Raw genomic sequence first — 15,910 nt, forward strand, 5'->3', positions numbered from 1 at the left:
ACTGTGTGTGTGTCGGGGGGTAGTGTTTGTGTTGTAGTGTAGAGGCTGTACACTGTGTGTGTGTGTCGGGGTAGTGTTTGTGTTGTAGTGTAGAGGCTGTACACTGTGTGTGTCGGGGGTAGTGTGTGTTGTAGTGTAGAGGCTGTACACTGTGTGTGTGTGTCGGGGGGTAGTGTTTGTGTTGTAGTGTAGAGGCTGTACACTGTGTGTGTGTGTCGGGGGGTAGTGTTTGTGTTGTAGTGTAGAGGCTGTACACTGTGTGTGTGTGTCGGGGGGTAGTGTTTGTGTTGTAGTGTAGAGGCTGTACACTGTGTGTGTGTGTCGGGGGGTAGTGTTTGTGTTGTAGTGTAGAGGCTGTACACTGTGTGTGTGTCGGGGGGTAGTGTTTGTGTTGTAGTGTAGAGGCTGTACACTGTGTGTGTCGGGGGGGTAGTGTTTGTGTTGTAGTGTAGAGGCTGTACACTGTGTGTGTGTCGGGGGGTAGTGTTTGTGTTGTAGTGTAGAGGCTGTACACTGTGTGTGTGTGTCGGGGGGTAGTGTTTGTGTTGTAGTGTAGAGGCTGTACACTGTGTGTGTGTGTCGGGGGTAGTGTTTGTGTTGTAGTGTAGAGGCTGTACACTGTGTGTCGGGGGTAGTGTTTGTGTTGTAGTGTAGAGGCTGTACACTGTGTGTGTGTGTCGGGGGGTAGTGTTTGTGTTGTAGTGTAGAGGCTGTACACTGTGTGTGTGTCGGGGGTAGTGTTTGTGTTGTAGTGTAGAGGCTGTACACTGTGTGTGTCGGGGGGTAGTGTTTGTGTTGTAGTGTAGAGGCTGTACACTGTGTGTCGGGGGGTAGTGTTTGTGTTGTAGTGTAGAGGCTGTACACTGTGTGTGTGTCGGGGGTAGTGTTTGTGTTGTGGTGTAGAGGCTGTACACTGTGTGTGTGTGTTTCGGGGGGTAGTGTTTGTGTTGTAGTGTAGAGGCTGTACACTGTGTGTCGGGGGTAGTGTTTGTGTTGTAGTGTAGATGCTGTACACTGTGTGTGTGTCGGGGGTGGGAGGCCGGTGCTGCGCGGTGTGGGAGTGGGGCCGGTGCTGCGCGGTGTAGTAGTGTGGGAGTGGGGCCGGTGCTGCGCGGTGTAGCGGTGTGGGAGTGAGGCCGGTGCTGCGCGGTGTTGCGTTGTGGGAGTGGGGCCGGTGCTGTGCGGTGTGGGAGTGGGGCCGGTGCTGTGCGGTGTGGGAGTGGGGCCGGTGCTGCGCGGTGTGGGAGTGAGGCCGGTGCTGCGCGGTGTGGGAGTGGGGCCGGTGCTGTGCGGTGTGGGAGTGGGGCCGGTGCTGCGCGGTGTGGGAGTGAGGCCGGTGCTGCGCGGTGTAGCGGTGTGGGAGTGGGGCCGGTGCTGTGCGGTGTGGGAGTGGGGCCGGTGCTGTGCGGTGTGGGAGTGGGGCCGGTGCTGCGCGGTGTGGGAGTGGGGCCGGTGCTGCGCGGTGTGGGAGTGGGGCCGGTGCTGCGCGGTGTGGGAGTGGGGCCGGTGCTGCGCGGTGTGGGAGTGGGGCCGGTGCTGCGCGGTGTGGGAGTGGGGCCGGTGCTGCGCGGTGTGGGAGTGGGGCCGGTGCTGCGCGGTGTGGGAGTGGGGCCGGTGCTGCGCGGTGTGGGAGTGGGGCCGGTGCTGCGCGGTGTGGGAGTGGGGCCGGTGCTGCGCGGTGTGGGAGTGGGGCCGATGCTGCGCGGTGTGGGAGTGGGGCCGGTGCTGCGCGGTGTGGGAGTGGGGCCGGTGCTGCGCGGTGTGGGAGTGGGGCCGGTGCTGCGCGGAGTGGGGCCGGTGCTGCGCGGTGTGGGAGTGGGGCCGGTGCTGCGCGGTGTGGGAGTGGGGCCGGTGCTGCGCGGTGTGGGAGTGGGGCCGGTGCTGCGCGGTGTGGGAGTGGGGCCGGTGCTGCGCGGTGTGGGAGTGGGGCCGGTGCTGCGCGGTGTGGGAGTGGGGCCGGTGCTGCGCGGTGTGGGAGTGGGGCCGGTGCTGCGCGGTGTGGGAGTGGGGCCGGTGCTGCGCGGAGTGGGGCCGGTGCTGCGCGGTGTGGGAGTGGGGCCGGTGCTGCGCGGTGTGGGAGTGGGGCCGATGCTGCGCGGTGTGGGAGTGGGGCCGGTGCTGCGCGGTGTGGGAGTGGGGCCGGTGCTGCGCGGTGTGGGAGTGGGGCCGGTGCTGCGCAGTGTGGGAGTGGGGCCGGTGCTGCGCGGAGTGGGGCCGGTGCTGCGCGGTGTGGGAGTGGGGCCGGTGCTGCGCGGTGTGGGAGTGGGGCCGGTGCTGCGCGGTGTTGCAGTGTGTAGAATAATCTTCTTGTTTCTCAGGTCCCTGGAGACTGAATAATGGCTGCAGAAACCTTAACTTTCGGCCCAGAGTGGTGAGTGACGTCTTCCTATTGGTGGAGGGTTTGTGACGTCTTCCTATTGGTGGAGGGTTTGTGACGTCTTCCTATTGGTGGAGGGTTTGTGACGTCTTCCTATTGGTGGAGGGTTTGTGACGTCTTCCTATTGGTGGAGGGTTTGTGACGTCTTCCTATTGGTGGAGGGTTTGTGATGAGTCTGTTCATTGGGTGAGCTACCTGGAGCGCTCCCGTTTCTGAGGGAGTAGTTTTTGGGGGCGGGGCTAGCTGTGTAATGGGCAGGACTAGGTCACCGCGAATGCCATGTAATGCGTGGCGAATTAAATTATCTTGGAGTGGGCGTGGCTAGACTGTGCTCCCCCACCCTGGGGGTGTGTATGTTTCAGACAGGTGTGCTTGGTGCTTTACTGTATAATAAATGAATTGATTAGGGGGGGGAGCGGTAGCCGTGGAGGGGGGAGGTTAGATAGAGAGGTTAGCACAGGCGTGTGTTGGAGGGGGGGGGGGGGAGAGTGAATTTTTACAGTATTTTGAGGAGAGAAGGGAGCGGTTTGGTTGCTTCCGTGTAATGTGTGTGGGGGGGAGCGGAGTGGTGACCGGGAACAGCATATAAAGTAACGCATGGTGTGGGGGCTATAAGGGGGATACTTATATAGAGCTGTAAGTGTAAGCTCTGGTGACAAGGATCTTCCACACATTCCCTCTGTATAATCTTACTGTCAGTGTAAGCGTTTGTGCAGCGTCTCGGTATCTGTTAGCGACGTATACATTAAAGGAGGCGCACGCTATTAACATGGATCCATCACGGAGAGAACATATTGCTGTGACTCGCAGGCCGCAGCCTTTCTGGAGTGAAACGGCCCCTTAATTACTACGAGCCGAGCACTCTGTGTCATGTGACGTGTGTAAATCGCAGTGCGGCCCCCGCGGAGGCGATGCGGCCCCCTGTGCCGAGTAACGCGGGAGTGTTTGTGTTTTTCCTGCAGGCTCCGAGCACTATCCAGCGGCGGCGGCGGCGTGGCGTCCCCCCCTCCTTCCCCTGCCATGCCAAAGTATAAGCTTGCCGAGTATCGCTACGGCAGAGAGGAGATGTTAGCACTTTACGTAAAGGAGAACAAGGTGGGTGAGCGAGGGGAGGAGTTGGGGTGCTTGGTGGGGTGGCGTTGGGCGGGGGGTTGCCCCTTAGGGGGGCTGTTGGGTACCCGGCTGAAAGAGCTCTAGTTATAAAGTACCTGTCTCATAGTGTTGCCCACCAGCCCTGCAAGACCCCCAGGTTGTCGCGGTGCAGGTAACGCACACGGGGCTTTATCTGCTAAACTACAACAGTCACAAGGTGCGGCTGGAACATTGTATGGGGGGGGCTCTCTTCCAGTGTCCCGTTAACCCGACGCTGCTTTCCCAACCCCCCACATGCAGGTTCCTGAGGAGATGCAGGACAAGGAGTTTGCTGTGATTTTAAACGAGGAGCCTCTGCAGCCCCTGGCGCTTCTTCCCCTCACCGAGGAGGAGCAGGTAAGTCCTGGGCAGAGAGAGGCGAGGGGCTGGGGGGGGCGGCGGGCTTTCTGCGCGAGTGGCTGGGGGGGGCGGGCTGCGAGAGTGGCTGGGGGGGGCGGGCTGCGAGAGTGGCTGGGGGGGCGGGCTGCGAGAGTGGCTGGGGGGGCGGGCTGCGAGAGTGGCTGGGGGCGGGGCTGGGTGCAGGCGCTCAGATCTCTCACTGTCTGCTCTGTCTGCAGAGAAACTTCTCGCTGTCGGTGAACAGCGTCCCGGTCCTGCGATTGATGGGGAAGGGAACAGCTCCCCCTCCTGGTGGGGTGTCCAGAGGACGGGGCACAGCTCGGGGACGAGGTAAAGCTCCTTTAATGTCCCCCACGGCCCTCGTTCCTCGCCCCTTTCCCGTCTTACCGTCGTGTCCCTTCTCTCCCAGGTCGCGGCCGAGGAGACGCCGCCGTTTTCTCGAGAGCGCTCGATGACGGGGAGTCTGGATTTGGCCGCGGAGGCCGTGAGATTCACCGGAGCCAAAGCTGGGACGACAGGTAAGAGCCGGTATAGCCATGAGAGGGGTGTTTATTGCCCCGGGGTCAGAGGCCTGGGTTACTGCTGGGGTTTAGGGAAAGCTGGTCGGGTTTGTACCGTTTAATGCGTTAAGGTGACATGGCCCTAACGCGGTGCGCTCTCTCTCTTCAGAGCGGAAAGAAGATTTGAGAAGCCGATTCGTCGAGAGGCTGGTAGGTAATGCTATATCCCACCCAACCCTGATGTGTTTGGGGCAGTTACCCCTCCTGGCCCCTGGGGGGGGTGATATTTGTGCAGGGGGGTATGATGACTGTTCACACAGACCCCCCTGCAGCATCAGCTGGTCGGCATTAAGAGAGATCTGTCCGGGGGCTGCTTCCGCTCTGCCAGCCCTTATACCGCGGGGGGCCGACATAAACGTTTCCATCTATCGCCCGTCTTTGCAGTTCGCGTTGGATTTGAAGAAACGGCCGTCTCGGCTCGCAAGGAATTCGCCCGCTCTGACAGCGACAACTGGCGCACGCTGAGGGACGGGCAGGAGCAGGATGAAGATGGCAACTGGAGGCTGTCCGTGACGCGGAGGGACGAGCGCTGGAGATCCACGAGTCCTGGGGGTACCAGTGCAGGTAGATGGCGGTCTTTATTCCTCCCCGTCTCCTGCCTCCACCACTCTTCAGATCCCTCTTTTCACCCTTGCTTCTGTGTCTGCCAGAGGGGCCGCGCTCGGCCGGATGGAGGGACCATGGCGAACGCCGTCGCAAGTTTGATTTTGACATGGGACGGGAGGAGGGTGGAGCGGCCCCCCGGGGACGAAGTGGAGATGGCAGCCACGATGATGAAAGGGACGGGCTCCCTGAGTGGTGCATGGAGGATGAAGATGATGAGATGGGAACCTTTGACTCCTCAGGGGCTTTCCTCTCTATTAAGGTATAGTGAGGACCTTTGTCTGTCCGGGGGGAGGGTCTGGGGGGCCGGTACTGGTTTGCCTGACGCATTCCTCTGATTTACCAGAAATGCCCCAAAGAAACCATTCTGGAGGAGCACGAGCTGGAGTTCCTGGGAGTGGAGGAGGAGGAGGAGGAGGAAGAAGACGGCCGAGCAGACGAGATGGCCGACCGGCTTCACGGTAAAGTGCTAACAAAGTGCTGGAATATGCACCCTTCCTCGGAGGGGCAGCGTGGGGGGCCGGGGTAACGGGTGGGGGGCAGTTACCCAGGAGTTGCAAGGGAGTTTCTTTTATCTCGACTGCGTTTTCAATATATCTGAATTTGATGTTACGTAAAAGACACGGTGTATGCCGCTGGGGTTGGTGGAAGATGCCGGAATGGACCCGGCTTCGGGGGGTGGCGCGGGTGGTGAGCGTGTGATGCCTGACGGCGTCACCATACTGTCCTATCTCACCGACAGATAACGGCTCTGCTCTTCATACAGAAGAGACCAACCACGAAACTGCCTCCGGCTCGCCTGATGCTGCAAACCCTCTCTGGGCACCAGGGCTATACACTGAGATGGAGGGCGAGCGCGGCCCAGAGATGCCCTCCGCGGACGGGGGAGACGGGGCGTTAGGAGAGCAGCTGCAGGCCTCTGTAGAGGAAGGTAAGAGTCTCTTCTCGGCGGTACGGGAGTGAAGCGAGTCACGCGGGGGACACGAGATCTCATTTATTTCTCCTCTTTCCCGACAGTCGATCCCGGACGCTTTGTTCCTTCTCCCCTCTCCTCTCTCCCGCCGCCCTCCTCGTCCCCCCCAGTTGCTGCTACTGAATTTTCTGTGGGGGATCCAGAGGAGGACGAAGGCATGAAGCATCTCCAGCAGGTGAGGCTCCTCTGCCCCCCCCCCTTCCCGGGGTTTTTGCGCGGCTCCTCTGGCCCCCCCCCTTCCCGGGGTTGTTGCGCGGCTCCTCTGCCCCCCCCCTTCCCGGGGTTTTTGCGTGGCTCCTCTGCCCCCCCCCCTTCCCGGGGTTTTTGCGTGGCTCCTCTGCCCCCCCCCCTTCCCGGGGTTTTTGCGCGGCTCCTCTGCCCCCCCCTTCCCGGGGTTTTTGCGCGGCTCCTCTACCCCCCTCCCAGGGTTGTTGCACGGCTCCTCTGCCCCCCTCCCTTCCCGGGGTTGTTGCGCGGCTCCTCTGCCCCCCCCTTCCCGGGGTTGTTGCGCGGCTCCTCTGCCCCCCCCCCCCCTTCCCGGGGTTGTGTGGCTCCTCTGCCCCCCCTTCCCGGGGTTGTTGCGCGGCTCCTCTGCCCCCCCTTCCCGGGGTTGTTGCGCGGCTCCTCTGCCCCCCCTTCCCGGGGGTTGTTGCGCGGCTTCTCTGCCCCCCCTTCCCGGGGTTGTTGCGCGGCTCCTCTGCCCCCCCCCCCTTCCCGGGGTTGTTGCGCGGCTCCTCTGCCCCCCTCCCCGGGGTTGTTGCGCGGCTCCTCTGCCCCGGCCGGTCTCGGACACGCTCTCGCCCGTCTCTGTTTCAGGAAGCGGAGAAGCTCGTGGCCTCCCTGCAGGATTCCTCCCTGGAGGAGGACGGCTTCTCCTCCGCTCGCTCTCACAGCGCAGCCGCTCTTCCTCTCACCCACGAGGCCGCCATGAAATGGTTTTACAAGGATCCTCAGGGGGAGATTCAGGGTGAGTGTTACCCCCGCGTACCGGTGTCTGCTCGGTTGTCGTCATTCTGCCCTCATGCCGATCGTTCTCCCTCCTCAGGCCCGTTCAGTACCCAGGAGATGGCGGAGTGGTGCCAGGCCGGGTACTTTACGATGTCCCTGCTGGTGAAGAGAGGCTGCGACGAGGGCTTCCAGCCTTTAGGAGAAGTCATCAAGATGTGGGGACGGGTCCCTTTCGCCCCCGGCCCTTCCCCTCCCCCACTGCTGGTAAGTGTGTGCGTCGCGCATGATACGCATGTGCATCATCATCGCCGTGCCAGTGCCCTCCTCCGCTGGAATTCAGTGCCCCCTCCGAGCGCTCCCTCTGCGATGGTTTTGCCCCCCCGCCCCGGGCAATACAGACGGAAACCAAATCACTTCGATATAATGGAACCAGACTGACGGTGCTGGCAGGAGGCCGCCTCCAGTTGTATGTTGTGTCGGGGGGGGGGCAGTTTCTCTCCTATCTGCCCCGCCGCGTCCTGCCCCGGGGTTTTCTTGCCATTATTCTCATGGTCTTTTTGAATGGACTTTCGGCAGGGAAATATCGATCAGCAGTGTCTGAAGAAACAGCAGGAATTGGCTCTGTACCAGCAGCTGCAACATCAGTACCTGCTCCAGCTACTTAACAGGTAACGGCCCTCGCGGCCCCCAGCGGGGCTACCCCACCCCTATCCCCAGCCATGCAGCCGCCTGCCCCGTACTTGAGCTGTTTGCCCCCTTTGCCCCTGCAGACCGCAGTATTCCCAGAAGTCAGGAGATCTGACCCCTCAGCAGCAGCAGCAACTCACCCTTTTTCTGCAGCAGCTTAACCCTTCAAAGTCAAGGTATGTTCACCGGCGATCGGACCCTCATCTTCATCCGCGGTTCTCCCGCTTCCGAGTTAACAAAGTCTCGTGAAATCTCGCATCACTCCCTGATACCCCGTACCACCACCTTCCTACTTACCCCTCCGAGTCTGCGCCGGCGGTGACGGTATCCGTCCCGGCGATCCGTGGCGTCTGCATGGTTTGTTTCCCCGCCGTTACTGACCTTCCTACTCCTTGCACTCCAGAGCTCCTGATTCTGCTCTCCTCCCTGCAATGAACAGATCTCTGTCTGTGCCAGACACCGGATCCATGTGGGATCTGCATACCTCAGCCACGCAGGCAGCAGGTGAGTTCTGTCCCGTCCGTCTCCGCGCCGCCGCTTCGCAGACCTCTTCTCACCGCCAGCTTTACTCGCAGGTGGGGACTCCGCTTTGTGGGACCTGCCGGTGACAGCTGCATCTCAGGGGCCAACGTTGGAACAGCTGCAACTGCAACAGAAGGTACGGTGGGTGCTGCCGAGGGTTAACAAATGCTTTGAGAGAGGGGCATCTTTACCCAGCGGGCAAAGCAGTGTGATGTGGGCGGCGGAGGGGTGCCATGTCTAAGCAGTGCGCGGCAGGTGTGATGATCGCAGATATTCATGCGGAATTCTTTGCCGCTTTCAGCTGCAGGAACGGAGAGAAGCAGAACTCAGGGCCAAGAGGGAAGAGGAGGAACGAAAGAGGAGAGAGGAGAAGAGACGTCAGGAGGAACTGAAACGACGAGACCAGGAGGAGGAAATGTACAGGCGCAAGCAGGTGACCTCCTCCTCACTATTCGTTATTATACCCCTCCACTTGGTATTGCTGCACGCCAGCGGCCTCCTTTCCTGGCATTGCCTGCGCGCTGGTGGCCTCCTTTCCTGGCATGCCAGCCACTGCTTCTCCCTCATATATAATGCAAATGCGCTGCATCTAACTTCACCGCGCAGGTACACGTTCTTTGCGCCGTAGCACTAGCGGAGATGGGATGTTTGTATTTTTCTTGCCTTCCCCCAGACTCGCCAACAGCAGGAGCTGCTACTGAAGCTGATCCAGCAGAGCGGGCAGCCGACCGGCGCGTCTCACCCGTGGAGCTCTCACGGGAAGGGGCTCTCTCTGAAAGCCATGCTGGAAATGCAGGAGAGAGAAGGACAACTTCTCAAGCAGAGAGGGCAGTCACGCAGTGTGGTGAGAAAGCGTAATGGCTCTGAGCAGTTTGGAGGTGGGCCGTGAGCCTCCTTTATGTGTTTTGTTAAGGATCATGTATAGAGAGAGAGAGCGCGCATGTGTACCGGGTGTTACGGCTCCAGCACATCAGCCTCCGACTACTAGACTCCATGGCTGGTGTAATTCATGATGGCCTCCATCGCTGTGAAATTGGTCTGCAACGCCAGCAGTTGGTGAGCGGCTTATTTGTTTCTTCAGCATGGGGGCTTGGGAATGCCCGGTGGACCCGTTGCCTCGTCTCAGTGGTCTCCTGACTCGGTGTCCCTGTGGGGTGGCCTGGAGAAGAGTCCCTGGGAGGATGGTTTGAAGAGCACAGGAAGCACAAGAGGACTAAGGAAACAGCAGAAGCAGCCCGTCACTAAGGTGAGTCAGTACTCCAGCCCTCTCCCGCCACTGCCTTACGCCCTTCCCTGCCCGTACTCCAGCCCTCTCCCGCCACTGCCTTACGCCCTTCCCTGCCTGTACTCCAGCCCTCTCCCGCCACTGCCTTACGCCCTTCCCTGCCTGTACTCCAGCCCTCTCCCGCCACTACCTTACGCCCTTCCCTGCCTGTACTCCAGCCCTCTCCTGCCACTGCCTTACGCCCTTCCCTGCCCGTACTCCAGCCCTCTCCCGCCACTGCCTTACGCCCTTCCCTGCCCGTACTCCAGCCCTCTCCCGCCACTGCCTTACGCCCTTCCCTGCCTGTACTCCAGCCCTCTCCCGCCACTACCTTACGCCCTTCCCTGCCCGTACTCCAGCCCTCTCCCGCCACTGCCTTACGCCCTTCCCTGCCCGTACTCCAGCCCTCTCCCGCCACTGCCTTACGCCCTTCCCTGCCTGTACTCCAGCCCTCTTTCCCCCACTACCTTACGCCCTTCCCTGCCTATACTCCAGCCCTCTCCCGCCACTACCTTACGCCCTTCTCTGCCCGTACTCCAGCCCTCTCCTGCCACTGCCTTACGCCCTTCCCTGCCCGTACTCCAGCCCTCTCCCGCCACTACCTTACGCCCTTCCCTGCCCGTACTCCAGCCCTCTCCTGCCACTGCCTTACGCCCTTCCCTGCCCGTACTCCAGCCCTCTCCCGCCACTGCCTTACGCCCTTCCCTGCCCGTACTCCAGCCCTCTCCCGCCACTGCCTTACGCCCTTCCCTGCCCGTACTCCAGCCCTCTCCCGCCACTGCCTTACGCCCTTCCCTGCCCGTACTCCAGCCCTCTCCCGCCACTGCCTTACGCCCTTCCCTGCCCGTACTCCAGCCCTCTCCCGCCACTGCCTTACGCCCTTCCCTGCCCGTACTCCAGCCCTCTCCCGCCACTGCCTTACGCCCTTCCCTGCTTGTACTCCAGCCCTCTCCCGCCACTGCCTTACGCCCTTCCCTGCTTGTACTCCAGCCCTCTCCCGCCACTGCCTTACGCCCTTCCCTGCTTGTACTCCAGCCCTCTCCCGCCACTGCCTTACGCCCTTCCCTGCCTGTACTCCAGCCCTCTCCCGCCACTGCCTTACGCCCTTCCCTGCCCGTACTCCAGCCCTCTCCTGCCACTGCCTTACGCCCTTCCCTGGCCGTACTCCAGCCCTCTCCCGCCACTGCCTTACGCCCTTCCCTGCCTGTACTCCAGCCCTCTCCCGCCACTACCTTACGCCCTTCCCTGCCTATACTCCAGCCCTCTCCCGCCACTACCTTACGCCCTTCCCTGCCCGTACTCCAGCCCTCTCCTGCCACTGCCTTACGCCCTTCCCTGGCCGTACTCCAGCCCTCTCCCGCCACTGCCTTACGCCCTTCCCTGCCTGTACTCCAGCCCTCTCCCGCCACTGCCTTACGCCCTTCCCTGCCCGTACTCCAGCCCTCTCCCGCCACTGCCTTACGCCCTTCCCTGCCCGTACTCCAGCCCTCTCCCGCCACTGCCTTACGCCCTTCCCTGCCTATACTCCAGCCCTCTCCCGCCACTGCCTTACGCCCTTCCCTGCCCGTACTCCAGCCCTCTCCTGCCACTGCCTTACGCCCTTCCCTGCCCGTACTCCAGCCCTCTCCCGCCACTACCTTACGCCCTTCCCTGCCCGTACTCCAGCCCTCTCCCGCCACTGCCTTACGCCCTTCCCTGCCTGTACTCCAGCCCTCTCCCGCCACTACCTTACGCCCTTCCCTGCCCGTACTCCAGCCCTCTCCCGCCACTGCCTTACGCCCTTCCCTGCCTATACTCCAGCCCTCTCCCGCCACTGCCTTACGCCCTTCCCTGCTTGTACTCCAGCCCTCTCCCGCCACTGCCTTACGCCCTTCCCTGCTTGTACTCCAGCCCTCTCCCGCCACTGCCTTACGCCCTTCCCTGCTTGTACTCCAGCCCTCTCCCGCCACTGCCTTACGCCCTTCCCTGCCTGTACTCCAGCCCTCTCCCGCCACTGCCTTACGCCCTTCCCTGCCCGTACTCCAGCCCTCTCCTGCCACTGCCTTACGCCCTTCCCTGGCCGTACTCCAGCCCTCTCCCGCCACTGCCTTACGCCCTTCCCTGCCTGTACTCCAGCCCTCTCCCGCCACTACCTTACGCCCTTCCCTGCCTATACTCCAGCCCTCTCCCGCCACTACCCTACGCCCTTCCCTGCCCGTACTCCAGCCCTCTCCTGCCACTGCCTTACGCCCTTCCCTGGCCGTACTCCAGCCCTCTCCTGCCACTGCCTTACGCCCTTCCCTGGCCGTACTCCAGCCCTCTCCCGCCACTGCCTTACGCCCTTCCCTGCCTGTACTCCAGCCCTCTCCCGCCACTGCCTTACGCCCTTCCCTGCCCGTACTCCAGCCCTCTCCCGCCACTGCCTTACGCCCTTCCCTGCCCGTACTCCAGCCCTCTCCCGCCACTGCCTTACGCCCTTCCCTGCCTATACTCCAGCCCTCTCCCGCCACTGCCTTACGCCCTTCCCTGCCCGTACTCCAGCCCTCTCCTGCCACTGCCTTACGCCCTTCCCTGGCCGTACTCACCTAGTTAATGTGCGTGTGCCCATTGTTTCTGCCTTTGTAATACCCCGCATGATTCCTCTTGCCCTATGCAGCTAGGCACAGAACCCCCTTGTCTGCTGTCTCCCCTTGCTTTTGCGGTGGTCTCTTCCCCTCTAACACCGGTGTTGCGTGCCTGTTACGCGTCGTCTCCCCTCAGCGACTTATCCTTTTACTTCAGTGACGCGTACGCTGCGTCTGCTCGCCGCAAGAAGACGGAGGAGGAAGAGAAGCTTCTGAAACTTCTGCAGGGAATTAAACCATCGGACGGTTTCACTCAGTGGTGCGAACAAATGCTACACATCCTCAATACATCCAACAACCTGGACGGTGAGATGTGTAGTGGAGACTGCCCCCGGCGGTTAGTGCCTGCGTTGGGGATTCCCCGACACTCTGCCCCCGGCGGTTAGTGCCTGCGTTGGGGATTCCCCGACACTCAGTCCCCTGCGGTTAGTGCCTGCGTTGGGGATTCCCCGACACTCTGCCCCCGGCGGTTAGTGCCTGCGTTGGGGATTCCCCGACACTCTGCCCCCGGCGGTTAGTGCCTGCGTTGGGGATTCCCTGACACTCTGCCCCCGGCGGTTAGTGCCTGCGTTGGGGATTCCCCGACACTCTGCCCCCTGCGGTTAGTGCCTGCGTTGGGGATTCCCTGACACTCAGTCCCCTGCGGTTAGTGCCTGCATTGGGGATTCCCTGACACTGCCCCCTGCGGTTAGTGCCTGCGTTGGGGATTCCCTGACACTCTGCCCCCTTCGGTTAGTGCCTGCGTTGGGGATTCCCCGACACTCAGTCCCCTGCGGTTAGTGCCTGCGTTGGGGATTCCCCGACACTCAGTCCCCTGCGGTTAGTGCCTGCGTTGGGGATTCCCCGACACTCAGTCCCCCTGCGGTTAGTGCCTGCGTTGGGGGTTCCCCGACACTCAGTCCCCGGCGGTTAGTGCCTGCGTTGGGGATTCCCCGACACTCAGTCCCCTGCGGTTACTGCCTGCGTTGGGGATTCCCCGACACTCAGTCCCCTGCGGTTAGTGCCTGCGTTGGGGATTCCCCGACACTCAGTCCCCTGCGGTTACTGCCTGCGTTGGGGATTCCCCGACACTCAGTCCCCTGCGGTTAGTGCCTGCGTTGGGGATTCCCCGACACTCTGCCCCCTGCGGTTAGTGCCTGCGTTGGGGATTCCCCGACACTCAGTCCCCTGCGGTTAGTGCCTGCGTTGGGGATTCCCCGACACTCTGCCCCCTGCGGTTAGTGCCTGCGTTGGGGATTCCCCGACACTCTGCCCCCTGCGGTTAGTGCCTGCGTTGGGGATTCCCTGACACTCTGCCCCCTGCGGTTAGTGCCTGCGTTGGGGATTCCCCGACACTCTGCCCCCTGCGGTTAGTGCCTGCGTTGGGGATTCCCTGACACTCTGCCCCCTGCGGTTAGTGCCTGCGTTGGGGATTCCCTGACACTCTGCCCCCTGCGGTTAGTGCCTGCGTTGGGGATTCCCCGACACTCAGTCCCCGGCGGTTAGTGCCTGCGTTGGGGATTCCCCGACACTCTGCCCCCTGCGGTTAGTGCCTGCGTGTGGGATTCCCCGACACTCTGCCCCCTGCGGTTAGTGCCTGCGTTGGGGATTCCCTGACACTCTGCCCCCTGCGGTTAGTGCCTGCGTTGGGGATTCCCTGACACTCTGCCCCCTGCGGTTAGTGCCTGCGTTGGGGATTCCCTGACACTCTGCCCCCTGCGGTTAGTGCCTGCGTTGGGGATTCCCCGACACTCAGTCCCCGGCGGTTAGTGCCTGCGTTGGGGATTCCCTGACACTCAGTCCCCGGCGGTTAGTGCCTGCGTTGGGGATTCCCCGACACTCTGCCCCCTGCGGTTAGTGCCTGCGTGTGGGATTCCCCGACACTCTGCCCCCTGCGGTTAGTGCCTGCGTTGGGGATTCCCTGACACTCTGCCCCCTGCGGTTAGTGCCTGCGTTGGGGATTCCCTGACACTCTGCCCCCTGCGGTTAGTGCCTGCGTTGGGGATTCCCCGACACTCAGTCCCCGGCGGTTAGTGCCTGCGTTGGGGATTCCCCGACACTCTGCCCCCTGCGGTTAGTGCCTGCGTGTGGGATTCCCCGACACTCTGCCCCCTGCGGTTAGTGCCTGCGTTGGGGATTCCCTGACACTCTGCCCCCTTCGGTTAGTGCCTGCGTTGGGGGATTCCCTGACACTCTGCCCCCTGCGGTTAGTGCCTGCGTTGGGGATTCCCTGACACTCTGCCCCCTTCGGTTAGTGCCTGCGTGTGGGATTCCCCGACACTCTGCCCCCTGCGGTTAGTGCCTGCGTGTGGGATTCCCCGACACTCTGCCCCCCTGCGGTTAGTGCCTGCGTGTGGGATTCCCCGACACTCTGCCCCCTGCGGTTAGTGCCTGCGTTGGGGATTCCCCGACACTCAGTCCCCTGCGGTTAGTGCCTGCGTTGGGGATTCCCCGACACTCTGCCCCCTGCGGTTAGTGCCTGCGTGTGGGATTCCCCGACACTCTGCCCCCTGCGGTTAGTGCCTGCGTGTGGGATTCCCCGACACTCTGCCCCCTGCGGTTAGTGCCTGCGTGTGGGATTCCCCGACACTCTGCCCCCTGCGGTTAGTGCCTGCGTTGGGGGATTCCCCGACACTCAGTCCCCCTGCGGTTAGTGCCTGCGTTGGGGATTCCCTGACACTCTGCCCCCTGCGGTTAGTGCCTGCGTTGGGGATTCCCTGACACTCGCTGTGCTCTCTCTAGTCCCCACGCTGGTGGCCTTCCTGAAGGAGCTGGAGTCTCCGTACGATGTGCACGATTATATCCGTTCCTGTCTGGGGGAAACGCTTGAAGCCAAAGAATTTGCAAAACAGTTCCTAGAACGAAGAGCAAAGTACAAGGCCAGCCAGCGACAGCAGGTACCTGACGTAGCTATATATATATATACATACGTATATACACATATACTGCGTGGGCCCGGCCCGTATACAGTGCCTAGGGTTTTGGGGTACTTGGAGTCGTTATAGAGAGCGGTATTGTTCTCCCGTGTGTAATAGATATATATATTAGTGTCTCCGTTTCCCTCGATGTACTTGGTACCACTATACCTTCTCGTGCAGGAAGCCTCCTGGTTTGCTCCATCCATATTCCCAGCATCCCAGAATTCCAAGCAGAGCGGATTCGATGCACAGAGCAGCAAAATGAAGAGGAGGATTCACATGTTACATTCGGATCCCAGCATTTTGGGTATTATAGAGCATCCTGTTCTATTGGTAAATAGAGCAGTCACATGATTCCCCCCCCCCCCCCGTTATTATTAACCCCGCGCAGCCGTTACCGATCTTATTGCCGAGTCGTCCTGCAGCCGAGGATCCGTATCGCAACCGGAACCTCTGGCTTAGGTGAATTAAGCTAATTAAGTATTTACAGGGTAGATTTTGGGTTTTGGGTTTTTAACAATCATTTTATTGATGGAGGTTTTTTTTTTTTTACTTTTATGAATCCCTGTGTCTTAACGCTCTCCTTCCGTCCGCGCAGGATACTCCCTCCACGGCTCGTCGGGAGAAATGGAAGCCATTGATGACTACTGAGGCGTACCTTTTCCATAAACGCCATCTTCACATGTCGCTCCATTTGCGGCTTGAATGCACTGCAAACGTTGCCCCTTCCCTCTGCGCGAGGTGGGGGCAAGAATAGAGACTGGGAGAGTGGGGTATGGGTTACCCCAGCCAGAGCCAAGGAGGAGGGGGCCAAGTTACCCCAATTCCCCCAAACATCCATGCACTCTTTTTAAAGCACCTTAAAACATGCACTTTACAGAAACTGATCAAAAATCTGAGTTATTCCTTTTTTTTTTTTTTGTCATTTTGTCAGGTTTTTTTTACCCAAAAATAAGGGGAAAAACTGGATTTACCGACTTTGACT

General features: G+C 61.0%; 1 protein-coding gene across 1 annotated transcript; it reads left to right on the plus strand.

Moving 5' to 3' along the window:
- The first annotated feature begins 2,336 nt into the window (after nt 1-2,336).
- Nucleotides 2,337-15,576, plus strand: LOC149276404 (GRB10-interacting GYF protein 1-like). Its single transcript, XM_089503723.1, is given in 25 exon segments — nt 2,337-2,371; nt 3,340-3,472; nt 3,770-3,865; nt 4,087-4,198; nt 4,278-4,386; nt 4,538-4,578; nt 4,813-4,992; nt 5,079-5,293; nt 5,378-5,492; nt 5,774-5,962; nt 6,049-6,179; nt 6,821-6,971; nt 7,050-7,216; nt 7,529-7,620; nt 7,723-7,815; nt 8,043-8,143; nt 8,215-8,297; nt 8,463-8,594; nt 8,835-9,005; nt 9,288-9,380; nt 9,382-9,407; nt 12,186-12,334; nt 14,750-14,913; nt 15,106-15,232; nt 15,524-15,576. Coding segments are annotated over 25 exon segments (2,958 nt in total).
- Nucleotides 15,577-15,910: the final 334 nt, after the last annotated feature.

Source organism: Sceloporus occidentalis, unplaced genomic scaffold (assembly GCF_023333645.1).
Source record: "Sceloporus occidentalis isolate IW3139 unplaced genomic scaffold, rSceOcc1.0.p SCAF_242, whole genome shotgun sequence".
In the NCBI taxonomy this organism is placed as follows: domain Eukaryota; kingdom Metazoa; phylum Chordata; class Lepidosauria; order Squamata; family Phrynosomatidae; genus Sceloporus; species Sceloporus occidentalis.